This window comes from Melanostigma gelatinosum, assembly GCF_949748355.1.
Source record: "Melanostigma gelatinosum genome assembly, chromosome: 23".
NCBI classification, from domain to species: domain Eukaryota; kingdom Metazoa; phylum Chordata; class Actinopteri; order Perciformes; family Zoarcidae; genus Melanostigma; species Melanostigma gelatinosum.
Window position 1 is genome coordinate 4,715,162 of NC_136656.1, and position 17,333 is coordinate 4,732,494.

The 17,333-nt window shown below is 44.5% G+C and overlaps 2 protein-coding genes across 2 annotated transcripts; both read right to left on the bottom strand.

The window, feature by feature from the left end:
- Positions 1 to 2,821: 2,821 nt before the first annotated feature.
- mfap3l (microfibril associated protein 3 like) lies at positions 2,822 to 8,280 on the bottom strand. Its single transcript, XM_079295972.1, is given in 4 exon segments — positions 2,822 to 3,953; positions 3,955 to 4,895; positions 6,684 to 7,076; positions 8,177 to 8,280. Coding segments are annotated over 3 exon segments (1,347 nt in total). The 5' UTR covers positions 7,006 to 7,076; positions 8,177 to 8,280; the 3' UTR covers positions 2,822 to 3,869.
- A 1,905-nt stretch (positions 8,281 to 10,185) lies between these two features.
- Positions 10,186 to 17,080, bottom strand: aadat (aminoadipate aminotransferase). Its single transcript, XM_079295935.1, has 14 exons — positions 16,933 to 17,080; positions 16,747 to 16,818; positions 14,525 to 14,693; positions 14,146 to 14,254; positions 13,890 to 13,964; positions 13,461 to 13,670; positions 13,222 to 13,287; positions 13,063 to 13,145; positions 12,783 to 12,879; positions 12,202 to 12,263; positions 12,023 to 12,087; positions 11,558 to 11,664; positions 10,524 to 10,625; positions 10,186 to 10,447 (listed from the first exon to the last, which is right to left on the bottom strand). Exons 1-14 carry the CDS (start codon positions 17,021 to 17,023, stop codon positions 10,406 to 10,408), a joined length of 1,350 nt encoding a protein of 449 aa, XP_079152061.1. The 5' UTR covers positions 17,024 to 17,080; the 3' UTR covers positions 10,186 to 10,405.
- Between the last annotated feature and the right edge of the window lie 253 nt (positions 17,081 to 17,333).

Genomic DNA, 17,333 nt, shown 5'->3' on the forward strand with positions numbered 1-17,333 from the left:
AGCTAACAATTATTAGATTTATTGGTCAATTACTCAAGTCCAAGTTTGGATAAATGCCCCAAATTAACGTCTCTTAAGTTGCAAACATCCAGCTACATCTGCACGCTGCTTTCAGTCTCGCTACGTCTCCTGAGTGCCTGGCAAAGGTTTTCACACCTGTATTTGAATCCCCAAAAACTGAAAAAGAAACGCCTGCTACTCGCACATGCATTCCCCTCTTTGTCCTCAGAACACGGAACGTGTCGCGGCCGGTTTTTTAGTGCAAACGATGAAGGGAATTGAAGTGATTGAGAGATGATGAAGCATGTGTGTGTGTGTGTGTGTGTGTGTGTGGAAGGTCGGGTTCATCCTGTGTACTTGTTTCCGTCATGTTTCTACAGGCAGCAGAACATTTGTTAACGAGTGGTGTTGCCTAACATTGTATTTCATACTGATCTCGATGTTTTCTCCTTTTCTTTCTTTAATTTATGGGTAGTGTCGATAGAGTTGTGCATTATGATGAAGAATTTTATGTATGACTACATTGATTGTTTGATTGTACATTTAAAACAAAAATATGTGAAGATTAAATTTTTGGTTTAAATTAAAAGGAACAAAACGTGGCAGAGGGTGGTGGTGTGTGTGTGTGTGTGTGTGTGTGTGTGTGTGTGTGTGTGTGTGTGTGTGTGTGTGTGTGTGTGTGTGTGTGTGTGTGTGTGTGTGTGTGTGTGTGTGTGTGTGTGTGTGTGTGTGTGTGTGTGTGTGTGTGTGTGTGTGTGTGTGTGTGTGTGTGTGTGTGTGGTGGGGGGGGGGGGAACTGGCGACATCTAGTGGTGAGGTTGCAGATTGCAACTAACTGAGACTTCTCTGGGCGGAGCGTGTCCATTCTAGGCTACCGTAGAAACATGGCGGACGTATGTGGATGTCAACGGCTCATTCTAAGGTAACAAAAACACGATTCTTATTTCAGGTGATTACACACTAAAGAAATATTCCATCTCTGCCAATAGATTCCTCTAAATACACACTACCTTTAATTGTTTGTTTTTCTTGGGTATTACAATTTTACAATATTGGCGGCAACAAGATATTCCTATAATGTAAGGAATATCATGGTTTTTTTTGTGTCTTTTCTCCAAAACAATTTCCACTCAAGATCCACTTACTTGCTTGTTTCTGGAGCTTTTGACTGCATCTTGTGGTCTTCATCAGCAGATTAAAGTTCGCTGCTCTTTCCAAGATCCAGAATAAAATGTCATGCTGAACAGTTAAGCTCAACATGAACAAGAAGTCTTGGAACGCTCCATAACTGACTAAACTTCATCTGCTGAGGAAGACCGTGTGATACGCTCAAAAGCTCCGGAAAACAAGTGAGTGAGTGGACTTTTAGTGGAGTCCTGCATAAACTCTGCTTAACAAAATATGAATAAAACTATATGAGGAAACACTTGATCAAAACTAATTAGTAAGCAAAGAATCTGACTGGTTTAGATATATTTATTTTTTTGATGTTTTGGAGACTATAAAATGGACACTTCCAGAAAAAGTTCATCTTTAAAGGAACAGTTGACCAATTTTAGACATGAAGACCAGTTTACCCATCCCGTTTTTAAAAGTGGGCACATGGAGTTCAAAAGTAGTAGGATTCTGTATTTTTTAAGGTTAACACTTTTCAGAGACTAAAAGTCAAGGAAACTAGTTCTCCTGCTTTGAATTCGAAGATTTATTCTCCAATCTGCATTTCTCAAGTCCCACAGCTTTATGTAAACGTGTTCGTTTACCACTGAAGTGCATCTTTAACGCAGATAGCATCCTGCACCAGTAGGTGGCACCAAAGGTCTACCGTTCCTTCAAATCAACAAGCCTTTATCTGCTTTACTCCTTCCTGTTTGCCGTTTATGATCCTGTTTCTAAAGGAAATACTTCACACGTTAAGGAAGAATAGTCCCGCACGATGAGCTTCTCTGTTGTAAGGTGTTTCTATAGTTTTGTCCACCTTCTGTTCTCATGAACACAATAGTTGTCTTTATTAGTTAACAGTGGCTTTACTGTTGGCACCCAGGGGTGGGAGTGAGTTAGGAGAGGTGACGGGGTCCGCCACTTCCCAAACACAGACCAGCCTTTGTAAAATGAAGTCCTCAGAGTCTGACACCTGTTGTAGTGTCAGGTTTGACGTTTTACCCGCATGTCCGAAGTAAGATTGTACATCTTTAGGACCCTTTTCAGAGGAGACGTTTCAGTCCATTTTAACCCTTTCCTCTGTCACCTTAGTGTCTCATGAGAATACGAGCTGAAACAACGTAAGCCTCGTTAGCTGTAGCCTACATACGCCTCGATTTAACATTTTGCCTTTTACCAATTAGTATTAGTGGTGTTATGGACGTAGTACCTCGGGAATAATTATATACTCGTTAGTTAAAATCACACTTAATCAAGAGATGTTTATCATGCGTGAGTTATTTGCGTTTTTTTAAAGGCTGAAAGTGTTTTAAAGCAGCTGATTTTCACCTCCTGCAGTATCTTTGCCTTTAAGATTTAGAGATTTCTCTTGTATACAAATGTATTGAGTGCAGTTACTCGGATTCATTCCAACTCAAATGTTGTTAAGCATCTGTCAGAGTACAAGTTTAACAAGGAAAAAGTAGTTCAATTCCACAATTAAATAAACTTTTACAGAAGGATGAGACATGAAGTAATAGTAGATGTACTTGTGTTTATAGCTGGGTGATACTACTACTACGACTAAAATCTAAATAACAAATAATTAATTGAGATACAGCAGACATTTCTGACCAGGTTTTAAATGTGAGACTGATGGATGAAACACAACTGACTCAAACGGTTGAAACAATGTGTTTTTTTTAACACAACACAGCATTTTATTCCACTACAAAAAAAGAAGCCATCTCAAGCGGACCAGAAGAAGCAGAACAGCATCCAGTTCATCTCCTCCACCAGACTGGACCGTTAGCCAAGCAGAGAAAGAGAGAGTCCTTTAGTCCCGCTGCCTGTCCACCTACACATGCAGCACAAATGCAACTCTACTGTGAAGCCTCTGCAGAAGCAAGACAAACAAATACCTAAAACTGCACATGGCGGAGAAAAAGAAAGCTACTACAAGACAAAAGATCTGTTTTTTTAAACCGCTGAAGCTAGCTGAGAACTAAATCACACCACAATGGGTAATAACAATAATACTAAAAGGAAACGGACAACAACTCTACCCAGAGGTGTGTTTGACCCAATCAGGAGATATACTGTACACACAGATTCACCTGGCTTACTTGTTTTTTGGTAGAGATACAGTAGGCCGTACAATCATGAAATGGTGACCAAACTTTTAGTTTTTTTTCCAGTCCAGCGTGCATCTGTCTGTGAGCAGGATGTTGCACAACAGCGGATCAGCTGTAACAGTAGCTGGAAGTGAATTCTTTGAGCGGATGAAGGAAGCTTTCATGAAGAGCAGCTTGAGGCAGATTTCTGGTGTCATAATCATAAAAACCCGAGAACTTTAAGAAACTAAAAGCTGAAGAATCATTTCCCCCGTTTGAGTCGAGTACCCTCGTTCTTTAAATAATAGTCTGAGCTATGAAATGCCCCTTTACAAACGGCTGCTTATTACATTATAATATTATTGATTACCTCTCGAGTACATTCAAGCACGATGGTCTAGAGTGAACGAGCTGCTCGAGGCTCTGAACACCGTATGATTTATTCTGAGCAGCCTGAAAAGGTTTCTGTTCCGCTTCGGAAAAAGATGACTAAAAATGTGATTGTTTCTCTCCAAAATGTGAAATAAAAAATGTTTGGTTGACCTTTTTTTTTGTTGTCTTCAAGTGGAAATGCATAGCAGGATAAGCTCGTGGCTCCTCCGGGGTCGGGTGGTCTCGTCACACGTGGCTCTCGTAAAACACCTGGCAGGGAGGGGGGGGGGGATTATTTGCTTCTGTCGGGTGCAGCCTGCTCGACGTCCGGCTCCTCCTCCTCCTCCGTCGCCTCCTCCTCCTCCTCCTCAGTCGCCTCCTCGGGCTGCTGCTCCTCATTGTCGAGGGGAGCGAGCGGTGGCGGGGGGGAGGAGGAGGGTGGAGGAGGCGAGCAGGGAGGCGGCGAGCAGGGAGGAGGAGAGCAGGGAGGAGGAGAGCAGGGCGGAGCCTCTGGCGGAGCCGGGGCCTCGATGCTGCAGTAGTTGGTGATGGCGAGCTGCGGGTGCACAGACACCTGGATGGCGATGTGCTGCGGCTGCTCCTGGACCGAGGAGTTGTCCGAGTCGGCGGCGGGGGACTCGCTGCGCTCCCTCTCCCTCCCCTGCCCGAGCTCCCTCTCCTGCAGGAGGGTGAAGACGTCCCTCCCCCCGATGGCCCGGCTCACCGTGTCGCGGAACCCCTCGGGCCCCTGCCTCACGAAGGTGTGCCTCATCTCCTCCACCCCCACCACCTCCAGGATCTCGTCCATGAAGGTGCGGCAGTTCATGATGAGCGGCGGCAGCGGGATGCTGCGCGCCAGCTCCTCGATGTACCGCGCGAACTCCATGGTCTTGAACTGCGTCACCTTGGCCAGCTCCAGCGTCTTGGCCGAGGTGATGATGGGGATGCGCTTGGCGATCTCGAAGGCCTTCTGCAGCTTCTCGGCGCCCTCGGTGCGGAAGAACTCGTTGATGGCTTTCTCCGTCTTCTTCAGGTGGCTGCTCATCATGCAGAGGCGCGTGATGTTCAGCGCCATGATGATGGTGAAGGTGACCAGGCAGACCACCATGTAGTACACGCCCATGTCGCCTTTGGTGATGACCACGCGCAGGGTCACCGTGCAGTTGGAGCTGCCGTGCACGTTGGACGCCATGCAGGTGTACTTCCCGCGGTCCGCGAACTCGATGCCGGTGATGTTGAGGACGCCGGGGTCCAGCAGCTCCCACTTCTCCCCTACAGAGAGAGACGGAGGAAGGACATGAGCACAGAGAACCCTGAGTAAGATTAAAGGAACTAAAACAAATCCATTACTTGTGGTACCAGGCGGTAAAAAAAGAACTGCTGACCTGCTTTTAAAACCATTTTTATTCACAGATGCTACAGAATCCACTAAACACTAACTCGCTTACAGTATAAATCGTGTGTGTGTGTGTGTGTGTGTGTGTGTGTGTGTGTGTGTGTGTGTGTGTGTGTGTGTGTGTGTGTGTGTGTGTGTGTGTGTGTGTGTGTGTGTGTGTGTGTGTGTGTGTGTGTGTGTGTGTGCGTGTGCGCAGACTGACTGCCATGTGTTTGGTGAGTATGCCATTGTTTGCTTTGGTTATCAGCTCTTATCAAAGTGATGAGGTGGTGATTTTGACCGATTAGGTGATTCAAATGAATGGTCCGACATGTTGGGGTACGGGCTTATTTACTTTCTGGTGGGGGGTTAGATAGATAAGGAGATTGAGGCCGTTCTCGTGTCTGTCTGTTAAAAGATAAAGCTGAGGGCGGCAGATGGGATGGTTAGCTTAGCTTAGCACAGAGGCTAGAAACGGGGAAAACTGTAAATAGTCGTTTTTACACTTTGGTTTGTGAACGGAATATACACATTTTGGTACCTTCGAACGAAGCCATGCCAGCCGTTTCCCCTTGTTCAGTCTTTATGCTAAGCTAAGCTAACGGGGCTGCTGGCTGTAATGAGTAAAGATGGACAGATTTCACAGAAGGCGTCTGTAAATCTGTAGTCTGGAAGAGGCCGTAACATTTTTCTACCGCCTTCTACGCTGCTCGCACGATCAATTCTCCACATGGACGTTCAGGAAATGCAGCCCGGCCGAACAACAACAACCGTCACGCCGGTCCGCCTTTTCCTGTGAGAGCGAGATTTTCTAATTTTACCTCCGCCACCGGATCATGTGACGTAACTGATGTGCTGCCCAATACTACGAGCTAGTTTGAAGACAGACATCTGCAGAGAAAACAAGCGAGGGCAGGCTTGTTTACTGCTGTGGGTGAAAGTCTCCCCTTCCCTAATTCTATTCCTGTGAGAGGCCGCGTGGTGGTGCAGACGCTGCTCTGGGTTTGTAGGTCATAACAACAATGCAGGTTTCAACAGGCCAGCTCAGGAGAAGCTGCTTCTCTTAAGGTCAATCACGAATATTCAAAACGAACATGAGGACTAAAGATTTTATAAAAAACGGCGTACATCAGGCTGGAACCAGGACTAAAATCATCACCGTACACAAGGTCTTCAGTTCCTGTCTTTTCGTATCTCGCTTCCCTTTTGTCATTATCATGATCCCTTGAATACACAACATAATATCTCTTTCCCCTGCAGAAGAAGATGGCTTCTCAGGACCTGACATGAATGTATAAGATGTGATAGCTGCATTCATGACCCAGCACAATGACTGTGAAGACACTCGACCAGGAGTGCACCACCGCCCTATTTTCCAGTGACGCACCCATATTTTCCATATTTATGTGAGCATCCTTCTCACATTATCTTCCTATTGTATACATTAGGTCTGCCAGTAATCCCACTGACATCAAACATGTGGTGTGGGTGATATGTAACATGATATACATTCATAGACCAGACAATCTGTTTTCCTTACCACCTCTGAGACACTGTTCCCTGAGGGAAACCAACTGTAGTGTGCATGTCAGCGTGTTCTGACTACTAACTAACTTGCTCCGATAGCACATAAATGTCTAATTGTTAACCCTCACAGTAAATAATAAACCTGTCTTGCGTCTCACCGTTTATCTCCGTGTCCAGACGCTCTCCATGGGAGTTGAACCACTGAACACTGGGGAGAGGCTCTCCGGTGACGTTGCAATCAATCACGGCGCAGCTCCCCTCGCGGGCAATTATCTGGTTGACTTTAGTGAACACAACCGGGACAAATCCGCCGTCCGTCCCGTTGATGTTCTCCGTGTTGTTTCCGGCCCCGTCCCCCGATAGTAGGGCCCCAGTAGCGTGGGAGGCCACGAGGGACGCCAGGACCAGAAGAACGTATCCACCGGTCTGGTGCATTTTCTCCGACTGTCGGCGTGTCATTCCTCCTGGGTCTCCATCCATAATAGCTAACTGGCTATCTCTTGGTGGTAGAAGGCAGTTTGGTATTCAGCTCTGTGGCTCGAAACATCTCTCTAGAAAACAAGAGAGCGGTATTAATCATGGTGCAGGATAAAAACAACCCGTTCACTTGATGCTCTGCAGCTGGATAAGCCACCGATAAGGAATGTTTTTATAACTAGTCGTAAACACAGGATTGCACCTAATCATCATTAATACCCATTTAGCCTATAAGGGAGAAAAAGTCTCCAATTGAGTTGTTTTGTGTCACCAAAAGGTCCAAATCCATATATATTTAATTTGCAATGATATAAAAACAGAAGCAATGAGTCCTCGCATGTTTTCCTTGTAAAGTTATTGTATTGATTACTGATTTAAGTTAAGTTCTTTTGCACACAGTTATTGCAATAATTCCCACCCCTTCCCGTTAAAGCTGTCAGGTATTAGACTACACCTCATTAAAAACAGCTTACATTTGAAGCCACCCACGTCTTAGTCAGCACAAAACAGACTGGCAAATGTCCTTTTATATTTGCCGAACAAACAGATCATTCATAGTTGGCAAACATTAATATAATGTATTAATCAAGGTTTAGTCAAGATAATCTAGATAATACGTGTTCACACTGCAACATAACGGAGCTGTGTGGGCTCCGTCTACTTTCTGGTTCGTTTCGTTGCACAGACGACAGATGGCATCGATAGCTATTTGGTGTCAGTAAATTGTTGTAACGACTTATTAGTTTATCGTACATATTAGTCGTATGTGAGATTGCTTTAAAGATTCCCTCGCCTCGAACGGCACCGTTTAATAAAAAGACATCACAAAACAAGGGCGTGGGACACGGCTATGTGCTGGAGTTTATATCACGGGACCCTAAAGAACAGAGGTTGCACTTTTAATATTTAGCGGCACAACTAAACATTATTTAACGTTTAGCTACACGTAAAGATAAATATTACCGCGGATATAGTGTATATAATAATCGGTATCATCGGTAGGGAGCGTTAAAAAAACACACTTTATCCCGAGAAACGCAGTAACGTCCTTAGCGCGAGACCAACGGTCCAGCAAACGGCCGGTTTAGTGTCGACGTTAGCGGCTCAACCGTCGACTAGAACCAGTTAAATGTCACAACATCCCGGTGGATTAAATAACGGGTTTCATACTCACATCATGGTCCGTCGCCGTTAACGTTTAGTGGGGAACACCAGAGTCGATCCGTCGTCAGCTGTTGTTACTCCGCATCTCCATCCTCCCCCTACCGCTAGTCCACCTCTGTGTAACCAGCAACGCGGCTGCGCTTCAGAACAGACCGGGGTGGCAACATCGCCCAGTTGCTTGGGTTGCATTGCCAGGCTAATTATACTATTACGACAGTTAATTAGAATCTCAAAAATAGTTCAACATCCATGTAAATACTACAGTAGAGTACATTTCAAGAGGAAATACTTGTAGTTTGTCCTCTGAACAGATAGTTAAAGGAGCTGTATTTAACATTCTGAACATTAATATAGCAGCAAACTGCAGGCCAGTGACATGTTGAGAGCCGTTTAGAGGCAATCGAAATGCTCCCAATTACATATAGACGACTACTAAAGTTTGTTTTCCTCTCAAACAGGTTTAAAGCTGCATTCGTTTACTTTTTGGCCACTTGGTGGCAGCAGAACAAGCCGTAAACACAATGCTGAAACGTTACGCACATTAAAACATTCATTTCGTCATGTTCCTGGCCAGCTGACCACTATAAGTCCAACATTCACTTTGTTTAGTAACTTTTACTGTTTAAGTCCTGAGGGTATTATCTGTGTGGGTGATCATGTCCTGTGGGGTTGTCATCATGCAACCTCTGTCCCACTACTAAGTGCAGCTTTAAAATCGCCCAAATCTCCGAGAGATTTTATGCCTAAATGGCTCTTACAAAGACTGGGGCTAACTGTAGCACTTTCGGGTTGTTATGTATCTTAATTTGTCACCCATCTGTATTCATGTAGTGTGTTTGTGCAGCCTGGCCTTGAGGCCGCCCGGGAGGATCTGGGGCCGCTTCCCAGTGTGCCATCGAACCACTATAAAGACCGAGGGGGCTTGAAACGCTGCTCACGTAAAAGGTAAAAGTGCATTTCATTTTCAAATAATGACAGAAACACAATTCCCATTGAAACAAAACCCATTCCTGGAAGAAATGAAGGCAGAACTAAAGCGCCTCTAAATAAAGGCTGAGTCGGGGTTATCGCGCCACTTGTTCGTGTGCCAGAGTTGATAGCTCACTGACCTTGAAGCCACAGTTAGTCTGAAATTGACACTCTGTACCAAGGCCTCAGCAAACAGTCAATAAATAAGTCAATAATGCTCCGTCTATGTACGGAAATATAGAGGGAACGTTTGTGTGCTGCTGTTTATCAAAGATCATTTGCTTTCACTGTTCTTTCCATTTTATGAGATCTTCTTCTCTTCACAGTTAAGTGTTGCAAAATCCAGATTATTTTTTTTTTAAGCCAGTCCTCTGACCCGGTTATTCCTTCACGGATGAATGCTTCAGCTTTACACAAAGGGCCACAGATTAACACACCGGGGAGAAAGTCTGTACAAAAGGAAAAGGAAACACACAGACCCGATTGTTGTCAGCAGGTACTGTTACAGTTCATCATCGCTAAGCACGCAGGTTTGTTTTTCTTCAGGTCATCATGAAACAGAGAGGGTTGACTTCAATCATAACTCCAGGAATAACCCTTGTGTCCGTCTCTCAATACAGCTATTCTTGATGTTAAGTATTGTTAGAGTTTTGAAGAAAAGCATCCCAGCTAAAAGATCAATTCGTCCGGTCGAATGCAGGAAGAGTTCGTGATGATCAGGACTGTCAATCATCCCTTAGTACTGCCTTTTTGAAATTACACCTTTCATAAACACGCCTGTTGAGCCTCGCTAGATTACATTAAAGCGGCATTTGATCGCAAACATTGTGCGATAATAGGAGAAAAAGAAGAAAACACATCACGCTTAAACGAAAGAAGTTGCTGTACAATCTATCACTGATGGGGTGGGAGATTTCATTTTGTGTAACTGTAATTAACATCTTTTTAAGAGTTCCTGTGGAGCAGCAGTCACAAAAACACTCAAGACAATATGATTTGTTTTGTAAAGTTGACTTCTTTTGTACATGTAAAACACAAAGACATCCTCACTGTAGTGCAAATCATAGGATTTTTCTTCTTTTGTAAAACTCAATCCTTGCTACAAATGGCCTTCAATGATCCAAGTACAGTTCCTCCTCTTGACTATATAGACATAATCAGAGGTTACACAATATCAACAAATATTCAAGCTTAATAATATTTGAAAATAGAAGTCTTTAACAATAAGTTAAAAAAATGCAGCATCTTCCAGGGAGAAGTAGATCTTTGATCACAAAGCCTCTTTGATGAGAGACGAGAGTCTTCTGAAAGCCTGTTGAAGTGACCGTGAGAGATTAGAGTCGTTATAGATTGTGCGTGTGTGTGTGTGTGTGTGTGTGTGTGTGTACCTCGTCCATCTGCTCTGGTGTGGAGAGAGAAAAGGACGCTCTGACGTAGGGACAAGGGTCACTACTGTTGATCATGAAGACGCCTCCAGGAACCAGCAGTACCTTTTAACACACACACACACACACACACACACACACACACACACACACACACACACACACACACACACACACACACACACACACACACACACACGGAGTCTTAAAAACTGCTGTGAGGAGGAAACTGCAGAACCGTGGAAAAGCCTGATTGTACCCACTCTTGTTTATCCTCGGCTAATCAGCTACCCGCTAGCAGGGATTTACGTGTGTGTGTGAGAGTGTGTGTGTGTGTGTGTAGGAAATCACTCCGTTGCTAAACCCACTCACAATGGCACAATGGCCACTTTAAATACACCATCCTACTGTTAAGGCCACAACTTCTGGACACAGGGAGAAATCGCCCCCCCCCCCCCTGCAGCCATGCTGTCTCAATCGCCTCCAAAACACAACAGCAGGTTAAAGTAAAAATCAAATGGATTTATTATCCAAGAAGCATAAAAACAGATACAAACTGTTACAAACCGAATCACACAATTATTAACAAAACAAAGCTACATATAAAATCAAATGTCAGATCCAATCCGAGCCACCCAGAAGGCTGGTCTGCCTCCTCGGTGGCCAGCAGAAGATCTGAAAACCCCCCAGAGTTTCAAACCCTTTGTCCCCTCAAAGTTGCATTCCTCAGCTCATCGATCAGCTCACTGATTGGCTGAAGTCCAACAAGCCCCACCTGGGCCTATGCCCCATTGTCCTAAACTTCACACCTCTCCCTGCCACTTTCACACCACCCCCACTCCAGCACATTCCTCAAACCCCATCTCACAGACACTGAATGCATGAAATAAAACTTAAAACCCTCACACTACACGCTATTCAGACACAAAACCAGCCTGATGCGAGACAGAGAAATGCATTCTGGGACAGAGTTAATTGGGTTTTGTTCCATGTGAGGGTTTAGACTGAAACACAATCGGAACAGAACGTGTGCTGACCTCTTTCTCCAAAGCTTTCTGCATGATGAGCTGTTGGGTGTCGGCTATGCCCTTCAGTTTGATCCACAGGAACATACCTGCCGACGGGGTGTGCCACTCTGCTACATCTATTAACACGCACACACACACAATAGGAGAAAAAGAAGAAAAGCCTGGGTGTGTGCTTGTCTGAGTTCACATCAGGATTTCCCTTCTTTGGTCTTTGTTGTCTGCTCATCTGTAAAAATGATCATCGCTGTAACTACATCTGGACTATTACGGTAGTTTACACTTTCACAAATGTAGTGGTTGCTGTTACAAGTGACATAAAGCAACACGTCAATGTGGAAATGACTTAACGTGTCGTTCCTATAATGGTGCCGGCTACAAGAAAACTGTACCGATGTCCGTCTTTACAACACACAAACTCTAACAGTCATGTTTACATCAAGTGTGTGTGTTGCTTTTTTGACTTTCTCCACAAACCTTTGAGCCACTTGTCTGCAGAGCTGATCATGGCGTCGCGTTGTTTCCTGTAAAACTCAATCACTCTGTGAGAGGAAACAGAAGCTGAGAGTGAATGACTTGTGTTGTTGGCACTGTGGGCGTTATCAAACTGATCTTCATTTAACAAGTCAAACCAGTCACGCAAGGATGCGACATACCCGTCGATGTGTTGGAGGAAACCCTCTTGGCCCCAGCTGTGCAGCAACTGAGACACCATGAGCTGGAAGGAGGAAGCACGCAGGTTGTCATGTAATGACTGAAGAAGCCACATTATTTGACTGTAAAATGACCCTTTCTATCAGCACAGTGCAGTTGGAGCACGACACACCTTTCTTTCTTGATAGAGCATATAAATGTGTGTGTTGTTGAGGATTGACTCACAGCAGATCCGAATTAATCTCCCTCGTCTTCCTCATTTAAAACTCCTCTGCAGCTGCTGCTGATCCAGACGCAACGCAACGTCTTGTTTGGCTTCAGCCGTAGCGTGACCTGATGTGTGCTCGCTGCTGCACGACGAAGCAATGTAATAATAATCTTATTTTGTGTTTTTGTGTTGTTTTGAGACGCCAAGTTGATGAAGGATTCCACACAGAAAGCATCAAAGATGTTAGCCATCCAACGCTACGTAGACAACGGAGTTTAAAATGAATAAAAGTAAACGAATAAACGGCAGTTGCTCAACACGGGAGTGCAAGATGTTGACGGAGCAGTGGGGGTGTGGGATTAATGTCTCATTCACCTGCGTGAAGGTACTCGTGTGCATTGTCGAGGCCTGGATGTGCAGCACCACCCGGTCCACCAGCGGTTTGGGACCGGTTACCAAACCGATCCTCAGCCTGGAACACACAGACACACAGGGAAGCAGTCAGAGACACACAGACACGCTGGTGCAGTTCTGCATAATGTGGCTCAAAGTTAAGATTTACCTCAACCAGAGCCAACGCGTAAAACTGAAAAAAACAGTCCCCGACCACAAGTACACCAAAGGCAGAGGAGAGAGGTGTCACACAGACGCTCACCCTGAAGACAGGATCTTGGAGAAGGAGTCTGTCCTGATGATCCTCCCGTCGACGTCCATGGAGAGAAACGTGGGAGCCCACGGCTGCCAAACAATAACAATATTAATCAAAACACAGTGGATCAGTTTGGATCGTTAACGAGGTGAGTGAACTTTGTACCTTGTCAAACTGCAGGAAGTAGTAGGGGTCGTCCTCGATGATGAGCACGTCGTACTGCCTGGCCAGCTATTAAACAGACGGGGGGACGTTAGTGGAAACCAGCCTCATAACAAGCTCGAATTAGCAGGGTCAGCATAAATGAAGAGAAAAATGATTCATAAATCATATGCAGTGTGTGCATCTAGGGCTGAATGAGTCTTTGTTTTGTGACTTTGCAGAGAGAGGGGGGGGGGACAAACCTCGTACACTTCCTGCTTCCTCTGAGTGGTCATGGAGGACCCGGTGGGGTTTCCTCCGTTGGGGATGGTGTAGAGGACCTTGGGGGCGGTGCTGCCGGGCTTTTGGACCTCTGAGGGGTCCCACCGAAACAGAACCTCCTTCAGGGCTGCGGGTATCATGCCGTGCTGATCGCTGGGAACGTTGATCAAGTTGCAACCGAGCGGCTGGAGCTACAGAGGAACGAAGAAGGTGAGAGGGTCACGGAAGGTTGAGTAACTCTCTCTGTGTGTGTGTGTGTGTGTGTGTGTGTGTGTGTGTGTGTGTGTGTGTGTGTGTGTGTGTGTGTGTGTGTGTGTGTGTGTGTGTGTGTGTGTGTGTGTGTGTGTGTGTGTGTGTGTGTGTGTGTGTGTGTGTGTGTGTGTGTGTGTGTAAAAAGAAAGCGCTCTCACTGCTGCCAGTGTGCCTGAATACGTGGGTGCATCCAGCAGAACGTTGTCTCCGGGGTTCACCAGCATCTCAAACACCTAAAACACAAAAGCATCCGAAAGCACTTTCAAAATCATGTTTATAAGCAATTTTAAAAAAAAGTATGTTTTAACAGAATATAACGTCTTCATAAGATCCTTTTGTTGTTAACATTTGTCCCTGGCTACACAAACAGCATGAGGCAGTAAAGGGCAGCGCCGCAGCTGGTGGAGTCGGCACCTTGCAGAGTCCTTCCTGGCTCCCCGTGGTCACACACATGTCCATCTGGGTCGGCGGGTTGTGGAGGTCCTCCTGCAGGCTCTTCATCCACGTCAGCAGCTCGGGTACTCTACGTAGGAATGGAGATTACGCTCGCATCTCTCTCACTGAATTGAATCTGCAGGTGGAGCGAGTCAGTCGAGGCTTTGGAGTTCACAGAGGTTGTAAAAAAAAAAGATAACGGCTGTTTGTAGAATGATAACCTTTACGATGTTTACAGATCATAAAGCCCTCTGAGGCAAATTTCATGATTTTGGGCGATACAAAATAAATTGAACACACTGTTCTGGTGTAGCTCAAAGTGTCTCTGTACCGAGGGTTCCTTGTGTTGATGCCTCACCCATTAGATGTAGAGTACTGCAGGGCCCTCTTCATCGTCGTCTCGTCGAAGGTGAGCGTCGCTCCGTCCTTCATCTTGATGGATGCCGACTGGAAGGGGAAGGTGTTGGGGTTGGGCGCTCCTCCGGCCAGAGAGATCAGGGACGGAGGCGACCGTTGCTGCAGCTCGGCTTCATGCGGGTGGAGAAATAGATGAGACGGGGAAAAATGGAATACACGTTTAGGCAGTTAATGTATTTATTAATTGTGTTTTAGATGACTGCATCTCTGTGTGTGCAATCAAAATATGGCTCAGTTTTCACCTCCTACTGTGTGTCAACTGGCTTGTGCTAAATACATTGACATGTGTTAGACCAGGGGTCTCAAACTCCCGGCCCACGGGCCAAATCCGGCCCGCCACGTCATTTGATGTGGCCCGCGAATCCGCCAGCAAAAAAAAAGAATTCTTTTTTTTTGTTTTTTAAGTTAGACTAATAATAATAAAAATATCCCCATCGTCGAAATTATGAGATAGAAAGTCGAAGTTATTAGACAGAAAGTCATAACTATGATAGAAAGTCATAATTCTGAGATAGAAAGTCAAAAAGATGAGATTGAAAGTCAAAAAAATTAGATTGACTGTCAAAATTATGAGATTGAAAGTTAAAATTATGAGATTGAAAGTCAAAAAGATGAGATTGAAAGTCAAAAAAATGAGATTGAAAGTCAAAATTATGAAATAGAAAGTCAAATTATGAGATACTTAAACAGTTAGAAGCAGCTCTTTGGCTGGTTACTGTACATTTGACATGGAAATGTATTGTGAGCACATTGAAGACAACTTTAAACTGTGAATGCAGAGAGTTATTTAACAATATGTTTCGAGTAGTTACATTTACAACCGGCCCTTTGTGGGCGACCATGATGCTGATGTGGCCCGGAGTGAAGATGAGTTTGAGAGCCCTGTGTTAGACATTATGCATCACCAGTGGCGGCTGGTCAATAGAGGGCCATGGGGCATGGCCCCACCATGAGCCACACAAAAAAGGAAAAAAATAAAAATAAAATTATAATAATCATAAATTATACAAATTGTCAATATTTGTGTTTTTGAACTATGGAATGTACCCAGTAATGTGTGTAAAATATGATATCTGCGCAAAATATATTCTTTTCCTGCTCGTCCTCTCCGCCTGTGTGCACGACACTCTGAGAACGCGCAGCTTGGGGGGCCTGATCGTTTTGGCCCAAAAGAGACGGGTCTATGAAGCAGTTTAGCCAATTGCTGATTCAAGATATAAATGAGTGACATACAATTTAGCCAATCAGCGCCCTCAAATAGATTCAGCTGTGGGCCAGAACGATCTGGCCCATAGCTGCGCGTGTCAGAAGAAGTCTCTACAGGCGCCCGCGCCAGCGCGAGCACTCCTCCTCCAACCCCCCTTTGAGAGGAGAACTTTGGCGGAGATTCTGCAGCCAAAGAGCTGATATCAGATCAGCCTGACCTCACAATCAGACAGCAGACTCGCGGGAAAGGGAAGCAGTACATGCAAAGCTTCTGTACTAGCTGTACACCAGACAGGTTTGGCTAGCTGGATGACGTCATGCTAATCATTTATTTAGCTTTTTAAAACAACGGGGACGGATCCAGCACGGACAGTTACGGGAGTGAGGGATGAGGAGGTAAGGAAACATGAGAACACCAGGACACACATGAGAACTCTGTCAAGCTACATATTATTAGACAAAGTGAACATCTTTTATTCTACATAGTTGTCCTCAGTCTCATCTGCTTAACTTGGTCATGGAGGCATCACCATTTAATAGAGATGTTAAATTAACAGTGAAAACTCATCATAGCTTAATTTAACATCAGTATTCATAATTACACTTCATGTTTACTTCTCCTGATCTTTACCTCCTATAACAAGGTCCATAGGGGCATCTCAATAAATGAACATGTTATATTATATTATATTATATAAGTGTTATTTACTGATTGTTTTCGTGTTGGAATACATGTTAAATATTTAACTGCCAAGTAATAATGAGTGTTTGATACTTACATTTTTTTTGCATTAAATCATACTGGGATGTTTGCTGAAATTGATAGGATGGCCCTACATAGAACAATTTCCACCTGCCGCCACTGTGCATCACTAAAGACTTACATTCACTGACATGGTAATGGCGTTCAGGCAGAAAGCTGCATGCACCGCACTCGTAATAAAGAAAAAAACTTACTCAGCATCCGGATAGGTGAGGGCTTTCTAGCTGCGCTCACAGCGGTGAGAAACCGAGCGTAATTCATGATTCCTGCGAAATTATAAAAATCATAAACATTTAACCCTCACATATCAATTCATAAACTGTTTGTTTATTATAAAACGTTGCAATTTATTAAATAAAAACGTATAAAGGTTACTCAACTGTAATCCCGACTTTGAGAAGATAAGAGCAGCAGCACCGTAACGTTTGATAAATGTACAATAAACTGTGTTAAAGTGAGACACGAGCACATGAATATACTGAACGATTTTCCGAGTTTAACTCGACCACATTCAACTGAGTAACTGACCTTGCGTATCTCGGCTGAAGCGCCCCGGTGGCTTCTGGGTAACGTATTTCTTGAAACGCCAAGATTTCCACAGTAGTCATCTACGGCGTTCGTAACGTGAACTACATTACCCAATATGTTTATCAAAAAACACATTTATAGCTAGCAATTCATTTACTTCGCTGACATTTTGTACATTTTCTTGTTGAAGTCGATGTCGCATAACTCGTTTGATTCATTCACAATAAAGAAAACCGATTTATAACCGCCGGTT

Bases quoted from the DNA above. Each gene is read 5' to 3' on its own strand.
- aadat (XM_079295935.1), bottom strand. From the start codon at position 17,023: ATGTGCTCGTGTCTCACTTTAACACAGTTTATTGTACATTTATCAAAC. The intron at 13,965-14,145 runs GTGCCGACTCCA...TTTGTGTTTTAG, and splicing joins GCCAGGAAGGACTCTGCAAG to GTGTTTGAGATGCTGGTGAA. The intron at 13,146-13,221 runs GTACAAAGTTCA...ATTGTTTGGCAG, and splicing joins ACTTCCTGCAGTTTGACAAG to CCGTGGGCTCCCACGTTTCT.